This window comes from Rhamphochromis sp. 'chilingali' (genome assembly GCF_963969265.1).
Source record: "Rhamphochromis sp. 'chilingali' genome assembly, chromosome: 1".
NCBI classification, from domain to species: domain Eukaryota; kingdom Metazoa; phylum Chordata; class Actinopteri; order Cichliformes; family Cichlidae; genus Rhamphochromis; species Rhamphochromis sp. 'chilingali'.
This window is the reverse complement of record NC_137929.1, coordinates 26,389,907-26,416,108: the sequence shown is the minus strand read 5'-3', so window position 1 is coordinate 26,416,108 and position 26,202 is coordinate 26,389,907. Positions and strand designations below refer to the sequence as shown.

The 26,202-nt window shown below is 39.7% G+C and overlaps 1 protein-coding gene across 1 annotated transcript in view; it reads right to left on the bottom strand.

Annotated features, from left to right (window-relative positions):
- Positions 1-26,202, bottom strand: part of pcxb (pyruvate carboxylase b) — a 332,441-nt gene that overhangs the window by 250,879 nt on the left and 55,360 nt on the right. The window contains exon 10 of the mRNA XM_080905198.1: positions 8,892-9,010. Within this exon, the coding sequence (XP_080761324.1) occupies positions 8,892-9,010 (119 nt within the window). The remainder of the gene's footprint in view (positions 1-8,891; positions 9,011-26,202) is intronic.

Below are 26,202 nucleotides of genomic sequence, written 5' to 3'. Positions count from 1 at the left end.
CCAGGCTCCACCATCAGCCAGCAGGCCTAGCCAGGCGCCATCATCAGAAATTCCGCTTCCGGGTCCCTCGTGGTGGCCGGCTCGTGCTCTCGCTTCAGTATGCCACCCAAGAAAGGCCCAACACCAGAGGAGGTTGAGGACATTAAAACCTCCCTCGGAGCGCTGTGCGGAGACGTGGCCGCAGTCAGGGCACAGCAGGAGCTGCTTCTGGGGCTTCTGGAGGAGGTAAAACAGCTACGCCTCCAAAATGCCGAGAAGGACAGACAGATCATGGATCTCGAGCGGCGGGTGGATGAGCTGGAGCAGTACACCCGTATGAACGACGTGGTCATCAGCGGTATTAAAATCAAGCCGCGCTCGTACGCGCGCGCGGTGGCCGGGAACGTCGGGGAGCCCAGCGACGAGGAGACCCGCTCGGTAGAGCAACAGGTGGCGTCCTTCCTCCAAAGCAAGGGGATAGAGATGGACCTGGAGCACATAGAAGCATGTCACTCACTGCCCAGGAGGAGTGACAGACTGCCGGCCATCATTATGAGATTTGTCAATCGGAAGAACAAGGTCGCACTGCTGAAACAAGGACGCAAACTGAAAGGCACGGACGTTTTCATTAATGAGCATCTGACACGAAAAAACGCAGACATCGTGAGGAAGGCAAGGCAACTGAAGAAGAACGGTAAAATACAACATACATGGGTAACAAACTGTAAGATTTTCATTAAGCTAAACGGGACACCAGAAGAGGCAAAAGTACTGATAGTGAGGAACATGGAGGATCTGGACAAGTATAACTGACACCAATGTATCAATTACACCAGGAAATGACATGGACACGTTGAAATTAGTTCTTCAACAGAAAGTAATTGATCTAGATTGTGAATATAAGGAGCATAATATAATAGATCCAGAAATAGATTCTGAAAGTAACTTTCTCTCTTCTTTTGTTAAAAATTGTAATTATTTCACTCAGGAACAATATGAAAAAGAAATTAACCTAGACGGGAAGCTCTCATTAATTCACTTTAACAGCAGAAGTATGTACTCTAATTTTGATTTCATTAAGGACTATTTGCAACAATTTTCTCGCCCCTTTAGTGTTATAGCCATCACTGAAACTTGGTTCAATGTCGATAAAGGAATAGATTTTTGTTTGAATGGATATGATTTAAAATACATGAATAGATTAAATAAGGCGGGCGGCGGGGTTGCTATATATGTTCATAACTCTATAAAATATAATGTTGTAACAACTATGTCTATGGCTATTGATGGAATTTTGGAATGTTTGACTATTGAGATTATGAATGAAAAAAAGAGAAATGTTATAATAAGTTGTATATATCGGACACCCAGTTCAAGTATTGACACTTTTAATGAATGGATAGAAAAAACGTTTGCTTCGGTGAACCAAAAATTACTATTTATCTGTGGTGATTTTAACATTGATTTGCTAAATCCAACAAGGTTAAAAGCCATTGATGACTTTACTGACACAATGTACAGCTTATCACTATATCCAACAATAACAAAGCCAAGCAGAATAACTTCACATAGCGCCACTATTATTGACAACATTTTTACTAATGTCATGGATTTCCAAATTAATAGTGGTCTGCTTGTCTGTGATATAACTGACCACTTACCAGTTTTTACTTTGTGTGACTGTGATTTTAAAAAAAATAGATACCAAGATCATGATAGCAAAGCGAACAATAAATGAAGAAGCAATTCATGCCTTCAATTTCGATTTAGCACAACAAGATTGGAGTTCGGTGTATGAAGAGTCAGATGTGGACAAGGCTTATGATAATTTTCTATATATTTTTACTATGTGGTACAATAAACATTGTCCTGTAAACGAACACATGACAAAGAAAAAAAAGATAAAAAGTCCTTGGCTCACAAAAGGAATTATTAATGCTTGCAAAAAGAAAAACAATCTGTATAAACAGTTTATCAAAGTAAAAACAAAAGAAGTGGAACAAAGATATAAAGCATATAGAAATAAATTGACTGATATTATAAGAACGAGCAAACAACTTTATTATAGAAGAAGATTATATGAAAATAAAAACAATATAAAAGGAACTTGGGATGTGTTAAACAACTTAATTAAACAAGGATCTTCTGGAACATCATATCCTGAATATTTTACTGATGCAAATGGTGAAAATCACAACATGAGTAATATTGTCGATGGGTTCAATAAATTCTTCATAAATGTTGGCCCAGAACTAGCAGCGGACATCCCGTGTCATAAAAATGAAAATATCAGTAATATAAAATCAAATCCCTTTTCACTGTTCCTCTCAGCTACAAATGAGCAAGAAGTAATAAATATCACATTAAAATGTAAAAGTAAGTCTTCAATGGATTATCATGACATAAATATGTCTGTAGTTAAACAGGTTATTCTGAATATTGCTAGTCCCTTAACATATATCTGTAATTTATCATTTCAGTCCGGTTGTTTTCCAAAAAAAATGAAAATTGCGAAAGTAATACCACTATATAAAAGTAATGACAAACACAGTTTTACCAATTATAGGCCTATTTCTCTACTGCCTCAATTCTCAAAAATTCTAGAAAAACTTTTTAATTCAAGATTAGAAAAATTCCTTGAAAAACATCAAATAATAAATGTTGGTCAGTATGGTTTCAGAACGCAAAGAACCACTTCAATGGCGATAATTGAGGCAGTAGAAGAAATTACTGATACACTGGATAAAAATAAATATGCAGTTGGTATTTTTGTTGATCTCAAAAAGGCCTTCGACACAATCAATCACTCAATTTTACTGGATAAATTGGAAAGATATGGTATTCGAGGGAAAGCTGGTAACTGGATAAAAAGTTACCTAACAGGTCGGGAACAATATGTTAGCATAGGGCATTACCATTCAGAGAAACTTGGTATTACATGTGGTGTTCCCCAAGGGTCAGTGTTGGGACCAAAACTTTTCAATGTATACATAAATGATATTTTTGATGTTTCTCAAGTACTTAAACTCATACTGTTCGCAGATGACACCAACATATTTTTCAGTAGCGATGATTATACTGATCTTGTAATGACCGTAAACAGGGAGCTAAAATTAATAAAAAAAATGGATGGACATAAATAAATTATCATTAAATATAAATAAAACTAAAGCAATGTTTTTTGGTAATTTAAAATATAATATAGAATTACCAATTATCATTGAAGGTGTACCAATTGATAATGTGAGTGAAAACAAATTTTTGGGAGTTATAATTGATAACAAAATATCATGGAAACCCCACGTCAGACACATAAAAACCAAAATTTCCAGAAGCCTCGCAGTTTTGAACAAAGTGAAACAATTCCTTGATAAAGATGCACTTCGTACTCTGTACTGTACCCTGGTTCTTCCATATCTTACATATTGTGTGGAAGTGTGGGGAAATACATATAAAAATACAACTAATCCATTAGTCACAGTACAGAAACGAGCACTGCGTATTATTCACAAGGCTGGTTATCTAGATCATACTCACAAATTCTTTCTTCAGGCAAAGTTACTTAAATTCCAGGATCTGGTTAATTACAATACATCCATAATTTTGTATAAAGCTTTTACTAAACTTTTACCGGCAAATTTACAAACTAGATTTGAAATTCGAGAAAAGGTTTATAATGTGAGAGGCTTTGGAGAATTCAAATTACCCAGAACTCGAACAACCCGTAAAGGCTTTTGTGTGTCTGTATGTGGTGTGAAAATCTGGAACAGTCTGAGTTTACAATTGAAACAATGCAAAAATATTCATAGATTTAAATTTCTCTACAAACAGTTGGTCTGGTCACAGTATACTCAATGATGGGTTTTAGTGTGCTCTGTAATGTCTGTCCTCTTACCATTGCTGGTATGGATTCCAAAATAAAAAATAAAAAATAAAGTGTGCGTATGTATGTACATATATGTACTTGTGTGTGTAGATATATATGTATGTATATGTATGTGTGTCTGTTACTTGTAGTTATTACTGCCTGTTACCTGTGGTAATGCAATTTATAATTTATATATTCTGTATTCAGTTATGAAGGCTCTAATTGTTGGTTGCGAGCTGCCGCTTAGATGCTTGTATCTGCCCGGGGCTGTTGATGGGTCTGTATGCAATGATGGGCGTAGCTGCGGGAAGTTTATTGTTTTTTTTTTGTTGATGAGTGAGTATAGGGGTGGGATTTAATAAGTTTTCTTCGTCCCACTCCTTTTTCAGGCAAGTTTTGTTTTTTGTTTTGTGTATTTTATGTTCAATATAGGTATTTGTTGTGCCTGAAAATGAATAAAAAAAATTAAAATTAAAAAATTAAAAAAAAATACAGAATGAATTAAACGGAAGATATTAAAGTGGTGAAAAACAATGTTGGAAGAGCGCGGGGGAATGAACGGCGAGTTCAGCAGAGAGTTTCAGAACTTGGTAAAATATTTCCCTGACAAGTCTGTTAATAAGAGTGCATTTCGCATGAAAACAAGAACTAATGTGCTCACACCTCAGATTGGAAGTGCAGTCAAGTGAAACGGAGAGCTCAAAGATGAATGGACGCAGTAAAGCCCTAATACAGTTTTCACTTGTCGTTTGCACACAAATGCAATGTTAGTCTCAAAAGTACATTTCCTCTACAATTAAGACGAATATACACTGAACTTCACCTTTTCAGGCACTGTTCTCTTTCCAGCCGTCATCGGGAGTAACCCTACCCTGGCTGCTTTGAGCTAAACCTGAAATGAAAGCTGTGCGTGTGACAGCTGAAACTTTCAAACACGTTTCACAGGGAGAGCTGCCCAGATTCAAGTAATTACTGCACTCCTGCCAATTCAAATGACCCCAATTCCCCAAAATGTCAAATTACCTCAGCTATATGGGGTTTTCTCTGCAGGATGAACAAAATATGACAAACTGCTGCAAGGACGGATAAGAGGGGATCCGTAATACATGAGAATGACTGTGTCAGTTTACGGTCTTGCTGATACAAGCAGGGGACAGGTGGATGAGGCTGCAGTGAAATAACGGGATAAAAAAAAAAACATGGATATACAATGTAGAAGTATTGCTCATATCTGGTGTTCACAAATAATGCAGAATGATGCAATAATACAGACGTCCTTGTTGAGTTGAAAGCAGATGAAATGTTAGTATGATATTGCCACAGTTCTTTGGCGTCCCTTTCCAGTTTCAAATATATTGGACTTGGCACGGCACTCAATAGCAGTACAGCAGTACGTGTTTACATCACGGCAATATCTGCTCCTCAAATATGAAATGCACGACTTATTATATACATGCCATATTATTCTAACAATATTGCTTCCTAAAGACTATCCCAGTATAGCTCTGCTTAGTTTCTATCATTCATACGGCGACATGACTAAAGGAGAAAAAAGCAGATCAGGATCTAAGAATTGGTTTGTTTAAAAAGATAACACATTAAAGATATGTTTATGTAAACTCAAAGGTTTTTGGTGCCTTTTGCACAGTAGGAATGTTTCTAATATTAGTGCATCAGTCTTATGTTGAGCAGTTTTTGTTTCAGTGTTCTTATGAGCAGACCCATGTTTGCCATCTTTTCTTTCTGGTATGTACATGCTGCAAACGAATCGTTTCAATTATTGACACACTAACCACATCTCTGCACTTCAAGTCCAAAAGACACCAACACCGCCAACGTGCCCAGTTCAGTAACTCAAATTACCAACTTGTGCAAAGTCAAAGCATCTGCACCCCTAATAATGCAAATATAAGGGCAATAACAAGCACATAATAAACCATTTAAAAACACCAGAGTCATAAAATGACCCACCATAAAGCTGTGAATGCAGAGAGAAGCTAGCTGGAGACCAAAACCTCTTAAAAGCTATACATGGAACATTTAATTCTGTTGTTACACTTGGCATTTTTAATGTGAGAGCCTGGGAAATGACTCACTGAATATTTAAGGACATGGCTATTCCACAGCGGCTTCATTTTTTACCTCTGAAGGTTACTGCCTTTGTTTCGCACAATTACAGTTATTTACAACACTATAAACTATTAAGCTTAGCCAAGGCAGGGAAGGGGGGGAAAGAAAAAAGCAAAGCGCTTTTGAAAATAAACTATTTGACATTTTTGATAGGACTTAATGATGAACAATCTGCACACACACAGGGTTTGAAAACTACATGGCCCACTTCAAGTCCATGGAAGATATCTAAACATGTTGCATGTGTGGGCACGGGATATCCAGGGGCTTAAATCAATAAACTGTACCTCTTAGGGGCACTGGCAAGGCAATACACTCGGCCACTTTTTCCAGGCACACCTGTTCAACTCCTCGTTAAAGCAAATATCTAATCAGCCAATCACATGGCAGCAACTCAACGCATTTAGGCATGTTGACACAGTCGTGATGGCCTTCTGAATTTCACTGAGCAGCAGCTGCTGACCGACTTTACTGGGATTTTTCTAAACAAATCGCTCTATGATTTACAGAGAATGGTCAGAAAACGAGGGAATATCTAGAGAGCAGCAGTTCTGTAGAAATGCCTTTTTGATGCCAGAAATCAGAGGAGAATGGCCAGACTGCTTCAAGCTGATTGGAAGCCCGTAGGCCATCTCCAAACAAACGTTAAACCTTAAAGCTGATGGCCTTCAGCAGCAGAAGCCCACACCAGGTGCCACTCCTGTTTGCTCGAACAAGAAACTAAGGATATAATACAGGCTCACCAAAAACTGCACACGTGTTGCTGATCACATCGATCCCTTTAATACAGTGTACACATCTGTTGATTTCCAGCAAGATAAAGCACCACTGAAAGTGGACCGTCTTTTAGGTACAACTATCAACTTGTACCTAATAAAGTGGCTTTCAAGTCTTTCTGGCTCCAAGTTTTAGGCACAAGACTTCTTGATACATTTCTGGTTTGAATAAAGCAAGCTCTCACCTAGTCAGACAACCCTGAACGCAAACTTCTCTTTAAACGACCAAAATCTGGACTGATAAGAAATGCCGAACCTTAAATGTCGTCTTTCGAATAATTAGTGCAATTACCTACAATTTAAGGGCACACACTTAAACGCAGAGTAATGAATGGTTTCAGAAGACCTTTCCAATGCTAGTAGTTCTTTGACTAAATTATCACCATAGCAAATATTTATTGATGTTTTTCCTCCACTCAGAGCTTATTAACTGTGCTGCAATGCAAATCCCTCAATCCTTTAAGAAAAAACAAGACCAACAGAAAGAAAAGCTAATGCAAGACAAGAGTGTGGAAACTGATTAAGAAGAAAGAAATCAAGTTGTCAGTCATGTGTTTGCCATGTGCAGCAGATGTTTTGTTTCCACCATCTGCCAATAACTTAGTGTTAGTAGCACTGGTTAGTGTGTCAGCTCCGTTTATTAATGCAGCAAATTAGGCAGAAAATCCTACATTAATTAGTCTAATTGTGGTTTTCTGTGTGTACACACATTAGTGCTAAAACCAAGATTTGTCAGTCTTTGTGCAACTCCAGTGCCAATGGATCTGTACCTATCTGGCATTTGTGTCTTATGTTGTGTCTCATCTGTGTTGTTTCAGCTGAGCAAATCTCACAGGTCATCAGTAGAGCAGAATGCTATTTATAGCTTTCATTATCCTCTCGTTCTCTCCTGTCCCATTTAAACTTGTTGTCTCTCGACCCTCCTCTGACCTCATCTTGCAGCTTCTCTCTTCACTGCTTCCACCTGCTCAGGTCCTCTTCTTTGTACTTGTCAGCTTTCTGTCAATCTCCTCTTTCTCTGTCTTGTCCATTTCACCCTCTTTCTTGCTTTTTGACCATTTTTGCCTCCTCATGTACTTAAAACTCCACTCCTCTTCCATGTACCTCTAACATTCACTGCCTTTACCTGAGACAATTTTCAGAGCAGGAAGCTTTTTACATTGATGCTGCCAAAAGTGAAGCTTGATTATTCCGACAAAAAACCTGACGAAGATTAAACATTCTTTAAATATTTGGATGCTCACATGATGTAGTATTATTATTATTATTATTACCTACTTATATAACATATGCACAACATATGTTTTTTTCTTACCACAGCATTTTAAGCAGCTCGCGGTCTGGACCACAGCAACGCCTTGACTGTACAGCCATTCTTATTTGCTGCTATGCTCACTGTTCTATTGAAATACCCAGTTACAGTAGCTATTAGATTGCCTCATATGTGACTCTTGAATACTTTGATACACAGAGAAGCTGGCTCATTGACTGCAAGCTGCCCAGGTCCTATAGCTGCAAACAAGCCAAAAGTACCACCCTTCCACAACCGTGCTTGACAGTTTGAGGTGTTTGTTTTTTACCAAACATGCCATTAAGAATTGATTAATTTATTTTAATTTTTAAGGATTGAATGGTCTGATCTTAGGGTGCTGGGACATTTACCTGTGAGAAGATATTGACATCGAGTTTACACCCCAGCAAACTGCCAAAACCTGCTTTTATAGGTGTGCTCACACCTGCTGCTGATCAGTTAATCAAGAGCAGTTAATTAGTAGAACCTCGCTGCTGCTCACCCTCTTAATACCTACAGAAGCAGTAAGAGTATATTTAGCTTCTTACAGGACTGAGAATTATTTTTTCATGACTGTACATTTATTAAGCACCAAGACTTTCTCTCTTTATCTAAACAGATGTAGGTCTAGACTGAAGTAGTGACCCAGCTTTGCATTCTGTGCAGCTTGCAAGACAGCCACTGATTTATTTATTTTTCAACAATTAAGAAAACACAACCAACAACCTGATTTTTTTTAGCATATCGGCAGGTCCTAGAGAATCCCCGTCTATGGACCAATCACCCCAAAGAAACACATGCAAAATGCAACGACCCCAGCATCTACAAAAGGTGAACTTCTACTCACTCTGTGATTTCTTCGGTGACCGTATGTTCAACCTGCAGTCTGGAGTTCACCTCTATGAAGTAGTGTTTGCCGTGTTTATCCACCAAGAACTCCACAGTTCCTGCATTCTCGTATCCAACCTGCAGCAAGAAAAGATCACATCAGAGCAATTTTATAGCTCTTAATTATCCAAGTTGTACTGGTAGCATTAGTTGTGTAAACAATCAAGCAGGTAAACCCACTCATCCTGTTGAGCCATGAAGGAGAAAAACAAAAGGCCTTCTTACTCTCTTCAGGCAAACATGACTACATAAAAGCACAAAGAATCAGCCTCATTACTTGTTTAGAGTGTAACAAGTAAGTTAGGGCAGTTTTCATCTTTCCTTAATGCAAAATCAGGTCATTAATCAAGAGGGATTTATTTCAATCTCAAACACCATTTTCTCTACCACCTTTCATCTACTACACTGTAATTATAATCACAACCCTTGTCGTGTACTTTATACCGCCAATGTGTCGATGCTGTTGGGGATGAGATCTTGAAATGTCCTTTAAATGATGTGCACAGTGTAGAAGTGCCACAAGGAAAACATAAACAGAGCATAATAGGGGTGGACAAAGGGGTAGCTGTGGCTCAGGTACTGCCCACATACTCTATTCCAAGCGCCCTTGGGCATAGCAGGGAAACTCGCGTCTCCTTTTATAGCCGATCCAACATTTGCATGTGAACGGGCAAATGACAAACTGTGAGCTAATTACAGACTCCACCCTGGGCTTATTACATATTAACACCTCCACACCCAAAATGATAGATGGGATCCATAGAGAGAGACATATAGCATCAAAAGCTCCACAAATATTGGTTGTGCATTGGGTCAGATAACTGCTCACTGCCAATGTATTAAGTTTGCTTTCCCATCACTACTTTCTACTGGAAAGGGGATCTTCAATTAAGATGTCTGAGAAGTTTATATGAAGAAAATAAGGGATGATGGTTAAATAAGAAGTGTAAAAGACCAGGATCTAATACAGCTACGCATCTAAAATCTCTCACACTCACACAAGTCTGACCCTACAGGCTATGGTCAAGCAATCTAGTAATTGTCCTGTTGTGTTTAGCACCTGGAGGGACACCTTTGGGTCCTGTGGGCACCATAGTGCCGCCCCGAGCTGGGCTTCTTCTGGCATATACCACTGACAGCTGAACAGATTGGAAACTGAGAAGTCCTAAGGATGATTTAACACCCTGGGTTTTTGTTGTTTTTTGTTGTGTTGCAAAGCCATTTCTGATTAGTCGTTGTGGGTCTCAATGTTCTGAAGGGCTAGACCCCTGCTACATCGAAGTAGCGTCACCAACGAACACACAACAGTGCACATCAGGTGGAGTCAACCCTGTGCAGTGCATGGAAGCAAAAGTATAACAATGGAGCTACCAGTTCAGCAGATCACAAACATGTTGATTTTATACTGCACCTTGGAGGCACATAGGTCATTAATGATGAATAGGTTTTGACAATTCGTCTTAATGTGACTCACTTTCTAACAACAGCCTTCAAAAAAAAAAAGAAAAAGAAAGTGCAAACTACATCTCACGACTTCCACATAGTCAGCCAACAAATATTCTCTTTTTGGCACAGTTATGATGTTCTATTAATCAGAACTATGAAATCCACCATATAAAATTGCTTTGTTTTATGGAAAATTGCATTTTAACCTTATTTTCCAGAAAACAAAAGGCACTAAGGAGAATCACCAACTGGTTCTTTTCAATTTCCACTTTGATTTTAATGTCAAGCAGGATTTGCAGTTTTTTGAACTAGTTGTTTATTATAGTTCATGTTTCTTCCTTAGAGTTTTTGGAATGACTGTCTAAAAGAAACTAGTCTGGCACCCGATCGTAACTGTCCCAAACAAAATCTAACTATATAATCACCTTGTGTAATTGGTATTCTTTGAAATTGCACGACTCCAAATGCTTTCCTGCTCAAAGCTGTACATCGCTGCTCTCAGAGTAACAAACCTCTGATGGAAATTAGCATGTTAGCAGGCCAATACGAGCGCTTTCCATTCATTCATCTTTCAAACTCCCACTTTGGATTGTCTCAGCACCAGTTTAATTTCACCCAGTGGGAGCTGCATACAGAGTGTAATTGGAATATAAATGCTACATAAATAACCTTTATTATCGTGCCCATAATTTCAAGACTGGGCAGATTTACACAAATTACAATCCTGATGTGAGCAAAGCAATGTGATTGGTTGGTACACCAACAATCAGACCAGCCCAAGTTCCCCAGATAACATCTCAGTGATTATTCCTATAATCAAAGCTTTGTCATTATTTGAAATCTACCGCATTTGAGAAACGGAAAAAGCAAAACGCAAATGTTAGAATAAAATTTAAAGGCCACAAGTAATCAAATGTCCAAACAAACCAGAGAAAAGCAAATCTTGTTTTGTAGTGTTGAGCTTTTTATTTAAATCAGACTAGGATGAATTCACCAAGAGAAATTAAGGACCTAAATTGCTTCTCTCCTGTATTTAAACAAACATGCTTGTTTAGTTCTTAATTGTTAAACCATCTTAATGCCTTCAGGATTGCTTTGCTTTCCATTTGGCGATCATAAATGTTAAGACATTCAAACGGGCAGAGGAAAAGACGGAGATTGATTGCAGAGACAAAGATGGCCCTAAGCTAAATTGCAGCAATTAGACTCTGGCAACTAAATAAGACTTGAACAGAGCATCGCTGTTGTGGAAACGCAGTTAGAGTGAAAAATAAAACCAGGCTAGCACATGGGTCTGTAATCAAACTGTCCATTTGAGTAAAATAACACCTGCTTAAAATGTCTTATTAATCCCAAAACTTGTAGAGTTGCATCAGCCCCCAGAAAACTCATCTCACAAGTAAACAGATCAGGTGTATAATATGCAGACTCACATGCAAATTCATGCATCAAATACTGACTGAAAAAAATAAAATAAAAATACAAAATTCAGAAAGTAGTGATTTCTTCTCAAAGAAAAAGAAAAAAAAAAGACCTATTTATGAAAGTACCTTGCAAATTCTACCAAAAAACTGACTCAAAGCATTCACAAGCACAGAGAAAACTTACAATGTTAAACACATGCAAACATGTGTGCATACTAGCTATATGTCCTGATCTCTGGTGATGGCACAACTGCTGGGCTACTTTGTGGACACACATTGCCAGAATGCCATTTTTTAGCTTTATTCACCTTTGCTTCAACCTCCTGCATGAAGCCAGTTATTTGATCCAAGACTTAATAGATGAATTCTCATGGAAAGAGATGAGAAAGCACACTGCAGCCTTCAAACAGACATGTAAACACACACCTCCATTGACTTCAAGTGCACAGATTCCCACATGTACTGTACCAGTGTGTGTGACTCCATATTGCACTGGTGTTTTTTTCCCCCCTGCGCTCACACAGTGAGTCAGTGAAGTAGCAGCCAATGTAACAGATTGAGCGGTCACCGTTTTATAAGGTCTGGCAGCCAAGTCAATGAACTGCACAAGGAGAGGTCACCAGCATGCACATGAAAGCATGCGCACACATTTCTTTAAGCATCTGTAAAAAGCATAAGGAGCATTTACACATTTAGCTCCCTGCTGCAAGTGTTTGATTCTGCTTAAATGATCCCAGCACTGATGAATGGACACTGGTGTATAGCTTTGAATAAAAAGTGACAGAGATGGATAGCAGGTATTGTACGAGGTAGACGGAGTCAGCGTGTGAAACAAAATGCATTAAGAACGATTCGTGGTGCTGAGTGTCAATGGATGAAGGAGGGAGGGGAGTTGGAGTTAAAACTGATGGATGATCAAATGAGGACAAAGACAGACGGGGGAAGTGTTCAGAGACGGTGGAAACAGGACAGAGTGAAAGTAGATTAGAGGAAGTATTCAGAGGTAAAATAGCAGAAAACTTAAATGATGGAGGCCCGTATCCCTGGTTACCCTCTCTACACATACTTTACCTTGAAATCATTTACAACTTGGTAACAAGAAGTCAAAATTTAAACTCAGCAGGAACTTGTCATCTTTGGCAGACGCACAGTACCCACTGAAGCCCCAAACACCTTGATCATATCCAAGGGGGGCAAAAATGTAAAAAATGAAACCAATATCGTGAAAGAAGCAGCTCGACCTTTACCAGTTACACACCAAACCATGACGGCCTAGACAAACTGTGGTATTTGGTAAATACAATAAACATGAATTTAGTGTAATTGTGTAACTTTATTAGCAGCGTCCTCCTGAAATGCGCCAAGAGCCTCCTCTCTGCCCCTTATTCCTCTATGGTCGCCATGGTAACGCGTAAATATTTCTTTCAAAATAAGACTACTACAACACGGGAAGAGAGCCAGGAAAAGGATAAAAGGATAAAAACCCCAAAAACCATAAATTTTACACCCGAGCCTCAAATCTCGCGGCCCGACACCAAACCACTCACGGACCAGTACCAGCCATGGCCCGGGATTGGGAACGGCTGCTTGATACAATACAATGACTAATTGCTAAAGCCACCTTATTTTAATAAAACCACTTGACAGTAAAATATGGCAAATATTTCCATGGAATATATTATAGGACACAGTCTGCTGGTGATCTATAAGCCCAACAAACTCTAGAAAATAAACAGTGGTCACAATCATTAGCATCGCTTTATCTTTATCCATGTTTTTCTAGTTGAATCTCACTTTTTCCATGTCTTACAATAATGATTGTGACAAAAACTCAACATATCTTCCTCCAATGATGACAGCTAGCTTTTCATTGCAGTGCTTGTGCAATTTGGCATACCTCATCCTCTCCTCGTTTCTCTTAATAAAGGCTTCTTGGCAGTCATCCTATTAAGAGCACTTCCGATGAAACTTGTCAACAGTAGACGATAAACTATATTACCTGGCAGTTTGACTTTTTCCTGTTTCTTAAGGACATGACTTCCAGAAACTGCTCATCTGTTGTAAAGAGTTGTTTTTAAGTCGTGACACATTTGTCCTCCACTTGAACAGTCTTTTTTATTAAACGACAATACACACAGACACACGTACGTTCTTAAGTTTAAGATTAATTTAATGGGGACAACACTTAATGAACTGTTTTTGTGACAAAATGCACGTAACAAAGTACCTAAAGATATCATTTAAAATTTGTTGTGTGTAGAGACAGCACTGGTTTGGCTAGAGTTAAATGCCGTTTTATGTCTGAATGATTCACAGGTCAGTGTTAAGTGGCTTTAAAAAAGGAAAGAAAAAACTTCCTCTATAAATGGTCAGATGCGAGGACTGGACTGAAAATGAGAGAAGCAGCAGCCAAAGTTCAAGAAAAAAAACCTTCAGAAAGCCAGAAATATTAGAAGAAAGTCTGTCTCCTTAGAAACAGAAGGAGGGCTGGATTAAGACTTTTGCACAACACAGTTTTTAATGATCATCTTCTGTAACCCCAAAAAGTCAACAGCTTTCAGATCAGCTGTTATGTTTGCTTGGTACAGTACTTTTTCACAGTCACGTGTCTTCTGATGGCCCTGCACGCCGACTCATCTTTTACCTTCTGCCTCTAAGCTTTATTTAGAGGTGATGTCACTGATCTCTTGTTTTTGAAACCAATTTATCTTTGAGCAATTTGTTATTAACTTTTCTAGTCCACACAGGGTGGCTGAGTTCAGCGCTCACTTTGTGTAGAATAAACAAACCCGATCGAAGGACTTCATCAGCCGACTAAACGGTCGCAATCAGTTGTGTTTTTCCTTTATATCGGTTCTTTGAACACTGCCACCACCCTCTGCATGCTGCTAGACAGTTATCACCCGATTCACTCCTGAATGGACGATACGAACAGTTAAACATGAACTGGGAGGCAGTACAAATGATTCCACTATGACGACATCAAGACCCGTCCAGGTACTTTGCTTTTCTCACAGATTGTGTCTGCTTCTGTGTGCATTTCGCTAGGTTTACACATCTAAAGTACTTTGTTAGGTTTATTTTTATATTTGCTTACGACAACAGCATAAATGGTCTGTCACTTATCAGAAAGGCTCACTAGGCTCCCAGTATCCCAACAGCAGAAAAAAAAAAAAAAGGGGGGGGGGGGGGGCTATCGTCAGTGTGTATGGGACTGTTAATATCCAAATTCCTAATTAAAACAAAGATTTGTGTCAAAATACTATTGTAGCTGTTGAACAAAATAGGCACTTGCAAAGAGACGGTTTCTAGCACCAAATCCTGCAAATCTACTGCACACTGCCAATTTTCAGGAAGGTTTTTTTTTTACATATCCAAGAAATATTGGGTTCAGCTGGTCTCATCAAAAAAAGGAAAAAAAAAAGAAAATACGTCTCTTCAGAAATGTCTATTATGTGTGGTGCCCCCACTTTATTTTGAAGCCTACTGCCGTTTGATTTCTGCAAGGACATGCACGCGCACGAACGCGCAGGCACATGCACACAAAAATGCTGGCAGATGAAGGCTGGTGCAAGGCATAACAATACTGTTCATCTTTGAACTAAAAATCAGGAACCTAGCTTAGGATTAGTCATGGAGAGAAGGGATAGAGAAAGAGAGCTTTCAAGATTTATTTCTTAGATTTTCAATTACATTAAGCCCTCAAACTCAGCCTGAAAAAAGTAAAAAAAATCCTCCTAAATTCCACCACAACATATACACACAAACACTCTCCACTGTCACCAGGTCTGCAGACTCACTCAGACTAAAAAACAAGAAATGATTGTCTCAAGGTTGTCACTGCCAGATTGCTGTCTCAACATGCAAATCCTCAGAGGAACAATATTGATAATTCACTGCACACAAATCCTTCCAATCCCCTGCCATCTCCCAATGTTCCATAACCACCAGACTGACATCGACACATGCTGGGTCATGAAATGCCCAGGGACAGTCATAGTAATGTGCTACAAAGCTCCTAAGCTGCATGTGTGATGTGCAGCACATTGCAAAGCTAGCAAAACAAATCAATCACACAATCGATGGTACTGATTCTTTAAATGGGTAAGTCTGGTGACATTGTTGTGTATTGCTCGTAAATTTACTGACAAGTAGTGGGATTAATTCAGGGGCTGCAGTTTAGTTCAAAGGGTTGCGAATGGGAGCCATATGACCATATGCCGTAAAGCTAACGCAGAGTATGTTTCCCCAGTCTGAGCTTTCCTTTTTTCCACTGTTCCATCAAATAAAGGATAAAACTAGCGTACTAGCGTTACGTTTAGTCGACGTCCTGAACAGAACTTTCCTGAATAGAAAAGATTGATTCCTTTATATTCGGTGTACTTAACATTGTAAAGTGAAACTGAATCAGAGCTTATGTTTCAGTAGCATACAAATACACTCACGTCCATTGTTCATTCCGCAGATTAAAATCATAAAATACAGCACAGTTAATAAAATAAAAGTAAATAAACTATAAATACACATAGGTTTGCTAAAAGATGCAAAAGAAAAGATTTGAGAAAATGTACTGTAGTTCGGTTATTCAGAAGTCAACTCTGATGTAAAACATCCAACATAATGAGCATAATCTACTGCGTTTAAATATTTGGGAGGTCTGGAAATTTCAAACTTGCAACGCTATGGAGCAGCACTGAAGTGTTCTCTTCTCAGAAATATATGCTAAGCGTCCAGCACTTGCTAAACGGCAAAAGGCGTAAAACACTGGTTTGTTTCCTAAATGACACTGATCTTAATTTTCAGTAAACCCCAGGTGTCCTGCCATCAGGCTCATTTTGAAAGCAGTGAAACAGTCGATGTCATGAAAGCTCATACAGGCTACACTTTCAGCATTTTGTATAATATGAGGGAATCAAAATGTGAAAATAAGCTGACACGCAAACCTTCAATGCACAGTTGATTCACGGAGCAAATATTACATAAATCGTACAATACGTCACACTCTACACCTCATCTAAACATCGCTATGCTGTTCGCTTTAACTACAGCTCTCATTTTTCCCCTCTTCTCTTGTGGGGATTGGAGTTAATCTGGTGCCAAGACTTTTTGTAATCTGATCCAATTCCCTTTCAGACTTGCAACACACACAATTCACAGCTGATACAACCACAGAAAAACACCAACATGCACACGCGCTCAAATAGATCAGCTACATTTCAGTGGTGCCACCTCTCTAATCCCTTTGCTGCAGACAGCTACCAAAGCGGTGCAGCTCACCCTCCCAAAACAATGCACAGCCTAAAAGCACACATAGGCACCAACACATAGTAACACACAAAAAAAAGCCAAAAACATAATGAACACATCCCTGTATGCACACACATTTATATTCATCCCAGCTGTAATGAAAGGAGCTTGACCAGAAGCCCTCCATCCATTTACAAATCATGAATTCATCCCTTCATTCCAGCTGCTCGTTATTTCTTTCTCTCTCAGTGATGCCCGTCTATACTCTCACTTCTACTCTTCGCTTGTGTAATTAAGATTCAGATCATTCTCGCATCTTCTCAATAGCCATTTTCAACCACTTGCAGCTTCATTTTTATGCCAAGGCATTTGCAAGACATGAAGCGAACAACTTGTTTGGTCTTCAACAGAAAACCAAACAGACTTCAGGAAGAGTATCGTGGGTATAAACACTGTCACAGATATGTAAAGCAGGGATGAAAGAGTAAAACTCAAATCAAATCAAATCACTTTTATTGTCACATCACATGTGCAGGTACATTGGTACAGCACATGCGAGGGAAATTTTTGTGTGCGAGCTTCACAAGCAACAGAGTTGTGCAAAATACAATAACATAAACAGGCAAAATACAAGAATGGCTAAATCTGAAACTCATAGCAATTGCTCTGTTTAGAGGGTTTTCTGGGGATTTCTCTGTAACTGAAGTAGCAGTTATTTTGGAGTTGTTTGCTACTGTGGTCTTATGTGACAAACTCCTCTCCTGTGATCATGTTCAGTAGATCCAATTGTTTTGCCACAATCAGCCACAGTTGCATCCCAACATTTACTAATTAGCAGTAATCACACACTGCTGGATTTTTAAAGGTGTTTAGACATGAAATGCCTCAAAGATTTGATTACCTGCCATTAAATGTCACACAAATGGCAGACTCAGAGATAATACATTAAACAAATAATGGAAACATCTGTTGAAAACATGGATTATTCTGATTTTTTTATACTCTTCAGGCCATCAGAAGATGGCTGGCAAACAGCCCATGTATAATTAAAAGCAGAAATATTAGGGATGGATGGAGAAAAAAAGGAAAGAGGCAGTTAAGTCAGGAACATAAAACTCCTTTTCTCTTAAGTGTAAACTCTCTTGCACTGGCAGCCCCCCCACTGTCCACTGCCCTCTGATCACTGCCTTTGCTTTTCTCCCTTCATCTTTCTTTTCCTTTACTTGGCAACAAGTCAAAAGACATTACTTGCCCCACCATCATCTCTCCCTATGTGGTCCACTTTCATCTCTTTCCTTTCCCTTTATGCTTATCAAGCTTTCAGAAATTAAGTCTTCACGATCCCAAAAATGAAACAAAACTTTACGTTATAAGAAAGAGGGAAAAAACGGAGCAAGTGTCAGTGATTATGGGAGGAGACCGATGGCAGAAGAACCATGAACAGGACACAAAAACAAAGTATTGAAGCGATGAGGGAAGGTAGATGTTGAATGGAGCAGATGGCTGGACAATGAACAGACAGTAAGAGAAAAATGATGCAGCTAAAGACAGATTTTGCTCACAACGTCTTTGCCTAAACACCTGTAGATCTGCTGGAAGAGACCCTGGCAGGGTGTTAATGAGAGGCTTGGGGATGAATAACGATTGAAATGTGTGGTATAAGCCTGATGAAAGGAAAGGCTATGGGGATGAGCAAAGCAAAAAGGCTGGAAGTTGCAAGTACATACATGCTACTACTGTGCAAACACTGCTTATGGACATAGACTAGGTAAGACAGTCTATAAAAGCTTTCTACAGCAGTAGCAGATTAAAGCACTGCTCCAATGAAGCCTCAATAAACAGCATAAAGGACGTGTCACATGCTTCCTTTACCGTATTTTTTTGACCTATTTTTTATTCTTATGCCCAATTTGTAATAGCCTGCAGCTCCCCCAAGAGAAGAATGGAAAAAGAAAAAGAAAAGATGCTGTATGACACACAGCTGGATGTTGTGACAATATAAGAAATCCTATGATGATATGAGACAAATCAAAGCTGAGGTGAATATGACGACAACTGAATTTAGATGCACTTATTAAAAGATGTGGAAAGATTGTTCAACCTGCATTATTTCTGTGCTTTCAAGTAGCTATTGCATAAACAAAAGTCATTCTGTAGCTGCAGAAAAACTTTCAGATTTCACAGTCATGACACATCAATGATGTTGACGAAAAATATATAAAAATTGATCCTTTGATATTCCCTCACATTAATGCGAGATCGTGTGAACAGAGCAGAAGCTGCAAGACCATCAGCCAACAGTGTAATAGGAGGTGTACAGAGACTGGAAGCAACGGACTCATAAAAAGTGCACACAGAAAGAAGGGATTTAAAGAGGGAGAGAAATGCACACAGATTTTAAATCAGTATAGCTACAGACAATACCTAACAGGAATTTACAGTCCACATGTGGTGGACACACAGCATTGTGGGCTCATAAAACCTGATGTTTACTATCAATTAATTTAAAAAAGAAAAAAAGGCCAACTATAACCATAACTTTACTTGTACTGCAGAGACACAGAAATCCAGACTCATCCTAAAATAACACTGCATGGTTCAGAGAAAGATTCTACAGGCTGATTCGCTGACAGCAAGGCAACACACTGTCACATTTTATGACACCAAAAAATAAACCGCTATACAGAAAGAGAGAGAGGCTATTTTATACATCTTACACCATGTGTATGTGCTAGGGGATCATCTTTTCCTGTAGAAATCTAATGGCGTCAACTTTGGCCCTTAGAAAATGTTAGGCAGCCAACTTTTATACATCTTATTGAAAACATACAACATAACTAAAAATCGGATTAACCTACAGCTTGGAATTAACAGTAAGGTGCCATATAATACCCAAAGACCCATTTATAGATATTAAAATATTTATTTTAAACAACAAAGAACCTTAATCTCAAGACATCTACCAGCTCCCTCTCCATTCAATTTTTCTTCCTTGCATTCTCCCCCATCTTGCTGAAGCCTGCAATATATATGAGGCCATAACATTTTATACAGGTCTTTCTGATCCTCTGCCCTATTTCTAAAGGCCTCCTCTCAATCTGTCTCCTCCCCGCTGCCTCAATCTACTCCTCTTTCCACTGCTTATTCTGCCAGTTTTTAGACGAGTGCTGCTCTCATGCTCATATCAATGTACACAGCCCAGTGTTTCTCAAAAGGACATCACCATACCTGGTCCACAGTCTAAGCTCTGATGCAGGTAATTTGACGAAAAACTCAATGCTCACTTATGATGAACAAGACGCTAAAAGACATCTGCTGGCACTTTCTTGGCAACAATCTTAGAAAAAAAACTAATGCACAAAATCTAAACAGAAAAGAAACCAAGCAATCGAGTGTACACGAACACAGTTATAAAAAAAAATATAAAAATAAAAAAATAAAAAAAAAGTGCTTTTCAGACTTACTCCAAAAATCCGACAGCAAAAGCTCACCTTCAAAGATGGATTCTAACTTTCTGAAAAGCCAAACATACATGCATGAAGATAAAACTTAGACTGAATGCCATTTCTACACTACGAAAGGTGAGGACTCCAATTCCCCAGACATGAAATAGCATCACTGCTCTGCACAGTTGCATTCTGCACTTCTTTACTTCGACAGACGCCCACAGCTTAGGTCAGTGGTTCCCAAACTTTTTTTGCTAGGCCCACTTTGTTTTACAAGAAAAATGTTCGCGCGCACATCCTCCAACCACACACACCCATATTTTGCTCCACTGCGGTTTATTTCACACCTCAAACATTTAGTAAACAATTAAGCAAATACAAGTAATCTGCAATAAATTAAGGTAGTAAGAAAATAAACTACTAAGTCTTTTACGCTACGTCCGCACCTACACAGGTATTTTTCAAAACGCAGCTGTGTCATCCAAACGTAAACGGCGTTTCCAATCACCGAAAACAGATTTTTTAAAAACTCCTTTTTTGCCTTTACGTGTGGAGGAAGAATACAGAGTTCGTCATGCAACGTCAAAGGTATGTGCCTTTTTTCACGTCACGCTGTGCGCCACGTTATCGTTTACATGAGATGAATTGCAGAATGGCAGATAGAGACAAAATACTGTTAATCTGACTATCTTCAGGTTTTACAGGCTTACACACGCAGTTACTGTCCCTCCATTTACAAAGGCAGAGGCCTCATGGTGTAATTATTTTACATGTAGTTGTTTTTTTCCTGTGTAATAATATTCAACATTGCTATCAATACATTTGTCAAAAAAAGCCTCTCTGTGCAAAATGGGTTTAAAAACAAACTGTGGGATACTGTTTGTCCATGATTTGAACGGGGGAACAAATCGTGGCAGGATCAGCCCGATATTATTTGTATCCAGCTGTAATTTTACTGTATAAAGAGCCAACATCTCCAAAATGTCAGGAGTAGTTAGTAATTACAACAAGTGTTTGTAAACCACAAATCAAGAATGTGGGATACTGTTTGTCCGTGATTTGAAGAGCCCAGCGCTGCTCCCGACGAAGGGAAAACCAATTCTGCAGGGGAGACCTACCTCAGCACATATGCAGGTGAAACCAAAGGGCAGATATGCTTCACCATATTTTCTAGTCTTTGGCTTAGAATAAAGTTGGTTTGGAAACATATTCAGCGATGCTTCATCTCCTGCTTTGCGTTTATGGAGGCGCCCCGTGCCAGCAGTGTCCAAGCGTTTTGTTTTGGGGTTTTTTTTCCTTTTCATTCCGCGCCCCACCTGCAATGGCTCTGCACCCCCCCTAGGGGGCGGGCCCCAGACTTTGGGAAAGTCTGGCTTAGGTGAATATGAGAAAGCACCAGCACTAAACCTCCCATCAAATTTATTTATATTCTTCTAAGCTAAAAAAAAAAAAAAAGGTTTAAAAAAAAGCTGAAAAGAAAAACAGAAAAACACTCGCTCAGAAACATCACTGATATCTGGTATAAATCTGGTATACCCTCCTCTCATCTCTCAGGTGGGGAAGTGCATATTTCAGAGGAGGACTGGTTTCAAAATATGGTCCAGCAAGAGCGTGAGGAAAATAGGAGACCTTTATTCGACATGCAGCTTTCTTCCATTTGGCGCCCTGTACCAAACATGACATTTCTAAAAGGCAGTGCTTTAACTCTCTTATACCAGGAAACCTAAAAGAGGTCACGTTTCTATTTTTCACAGCCTTGATGTCTCATGATGACGAGACCAGCATAGGTCAGCTAGACGTGTGAAAGAATAGACACTCGAAAAGATAGGAGAAGTTGAATGGCAAATGTGATGTTTTAAGTGTATTTTAATGCCATTACGATACAAGACGCTACAGGGAGGAGGTGGATCGTCTGGCTGAGTGGTGCGACAGAAACAACCTGCTGCTTAACACCGAGAAGACCAAGGAGCTCATCGTGGACTACAGGAGGAATGCTGACCCACATCCACCCATCCACATTAAGGGGACGGCTGTGGAGCGTGTGAGCAGCTTCAAGTTCCTGGGAGTCCACATCTCCGAGGATCTCACCTGGACGACCAACTGCTCCAAGCTGGTCAAGAAGGCTCACCAGCGCCTCTTCTTCTTGAGGACTCTGAGGAAGAACCACCTGTCCTCAGACACCCTGGTGAACTTCTATCGCTGCACCATCGAGAGCATCCTGACCAACTGTATAACAGTCTGGTACGGGAACTGCTCTGCCTCGGACCGGAAGGCGTTGCAGAGGGTCGTGAAAACTGCCCAGCGCATCGCCGGAGCACCACTTCCTGCCATAAAAGACATCTACAGGAAGCGGTGTCTGAAAAGGGCTGGGAAAATCATCAAAGACCCCAGTCACCCATCACATGGACTCTTCACCCTCCTGCCCTCTGAGAGGCGCCACAGGAGCCTCCGGACTAAGACCACCAGGTACCGGAACAGCTTCTTCCCCACAGCTGTCAGACTCCTGAACTCTGCCTCCTGACATCTGACCCACGTTAAACTCATGGACTGAACATACACACACCCACAATGGACAACTGTACCCTCAAACACACAATAATAACATGGACTGAACCACCACTCACAACCACTAGCACTTTATATAGCCTCTGTAGAAACTATCTACACCCTCACTTATCTTAACTGCACTACTGTATAGCTCTGTGTAAATAATCATTCTGTACATTCGATAATCTTTAATCCTACAACTGTTTACAACTTGCATAGTTCCCATTTCTGTATAGCTGTATATCTCAGATTCTGTAAAGTTATTTATTTCATATTCTGTATAGTTTTTCATATTTATATCCTGTTCATATCCTGTACATAGCTTGTACTCACTACAGCCTGTACATACTTATAGTTATAGAATATTCACAACATACTTCATACAGTGTACATTATAACATACCATAATAGACCCATTTCTGTAATATACTCACATATCTATATTATTGCTAATATATATTGTAATATATCTATATCACTAAAGCACTTCTGGATGGATGCAAACTGCATTTCGTTGCCCTGTACCTGTGCATGTGCAATGACAATAAAGTTGAATTCTATTCTATTCTATTCTATTCTAATGAAAACATATCACCCTGGAAAAGCTGAGCCGTTAGTCCCGCACTCAGTGCCTTTTTCTTAACATTTGTGTCCGTTTGTGAGGGGACTGTTTAAAGCTGAATGCAAATTGAAGACTGCTTTTCAGATTGCAACTCATACCCCTGGTATGTAGATACCAGAATCAATGTGTGTTCCAGGTATACATCCAAATCACTTCACTGTAACTGTAAGCAGTCAAGCCAAAATCAGTCATCCTTGCAGTCAGTAGGACAAACTTATGGAGAAAAATGCTACATTACACTGCAGACACTGACTTATACAATCAGCAGTTTTTGATCTCGACTTCCATTACTTGGTTTGCATTTAATCGTTTTATTATTATTGTTTAATATATGATGATGGTCTAAGAGCAATCTAATAAAAATGTTCCAAATACAAACATTTAAGCCTTCAATAAGTTATTATTTTCATAGTATACGTGTAACTGTTTTACATCACCGGTCAGTCACATTGCAAGAATCTCTGATATACGGGCAGCAAGTCGAGCAGCAAATCGAGCAGCATGCACAGAGAAAGAGCCAAGGACCTGTCAAAGCTCAATAGCGCGCAGCTTTGGTTCGTTATTAATTACAGCTGCAATATGATCAAATGTTTGCAGTGAAAAGCAGATTGCTTCAAACCTCAGGGTAAGAATATCCTCCATTTCAACCTGGAATTAAATTTTTAAAGTGGGGAAGTAGAAAGTACCGACATCAAGTCACACAATCAGAAGGTAAAAACACATTTTGACAGTAATGATTTCCAATCGTGCTTGCTAAATGTTGATTTTGCTGGGATGAAGAAATCCCCTCAGACCTTGAAAAGATTAAGCGTTATATAGCAAAAAAAGAGCATGTGAGAGTGTGTGCTGAATTCAAATGGTGGTACACACTGCAGGACAAAGATGTTCAGTCTCAAAGTCTCCTGTTACCCCTGAAACTCAAATCCCACTTCTCATGTTTTGCACCCTGCTAAAGTTGAAGACTTTGCATTTTTCTTCACTGCTCCCCATTCATTTCACCTCACCAAACCTCCCCTCTTTCTTGAGTCAGCCTCTCCTCACATCTTAATGTTGTGCATCATTTCTCATTTTTGTTAAGTCAGCTAGCGCCTCCTCCCTCTCTTCCACTTTGCTTTTATTTCTCAGTCACTCCCCTTTGTCTCTCACTCTGCCCTCAATCACCCTTCGCTCTGTCAGCAGTTAATGGAAGCATAATGAGCTTGTTGTCTATAAAATGATGAGAAGTGGGAATGAATGCAGCTGTCTAATGATCAAAGGGTAGGGAACAGAACAAGGCCGGACCAAAGGAGGGCACAAACACACATGGCTATACACTAATACAAGCGGAGTGAACACACTGCTGCAAACAGAGTAATGTTTACTAATGTAGACTGGCGTGCGGCCTGAATCAGACAGAAACAATCCATTCTCAGCAGAAATGCATGTTTAGCAACTTAGCAACCGAAAACTCAGGCTAAAACACTATTGTTCCCCTAATATCCACTTGCTTCCCCACTCCTTCCTCCTCTCCACTCCCTCAGTCTCACACAGAAATGGGTTTTCAACTCCCTAAAGATGCAGTTCTGTGCACACTCCTGAGTGCAGCTGCATTTGTGTGCGAGCCTAAGATTTGGCTGTAGTCTGGATGACAACACCCACACTACAGCATCTGACACAGCTGAAGGGAGGTGAACCGGAAAGAAACAGGAAACAAGGAAACTGCAGCGGCAAGAAAAATAGGAGCGAAGGGGGTTTGTTATCGTTTGCTGCCAGCTCTACGTGTGTGTCGTGTCAATCTGATACGTTTTATGCATCACAATTAGTGTCAGCAAAATGTAGGATGTGCACTGATCGGTACAGAATTATGAGCACTTGACAAATAGTGTGTTGTTCACTCTTGATGCCAAAACAGTCCTGACCCACTGAGGCATGCACTACACCTCTGAAGGTGTGCTGTGGTATCTTGCACCAAGATGTTAGCAACAGATACTTTAAGTCCTGTAAGTTGCGACGTGGGGCCTCCATGCATTGGACCCATTTGTCCAGAACATCCCTTAAATGCAGGATTGGATTTAGATTTGGGGAATTTGGAGCCCAAGTCAATACTTGTTGTTGTGCTCAAAGTATTCCTGGCTCATTTTTGCTTTGTGGCAGGTGTCACAGTACCATCCACTCAAGGATTTGGCCACTGGGATGTGAGGGATGTGGGTAAAAAGGCAGAGTGTACTAAATTGCCCTCAATATAATGACTTGGGCAGGTGTGAGATGCAAGTGTTTTGAGTAAGCAGGCACTTAAGCATCTCTGAGTGTTTTGCTTTCCTTTTGTTTATTTGGAAATGATCATTTTTATGTCAATGAAATACTGACCTGTCCACAGCACGGGGTGAGAAACCGCAACTCAAGACCAGACTGCGTGAGCTAGCCCAAATCCCCCTAAGTAAAGACTGAGCGAGTGGAGGCACGGTCATTTGCCTAGTGAGCCCAGAGCTGTCCAGGTAATACCACACACATATCTTGCACCTCGTGTGTGTGGCACAGTTCTCCAATTGAGCCTAGAGT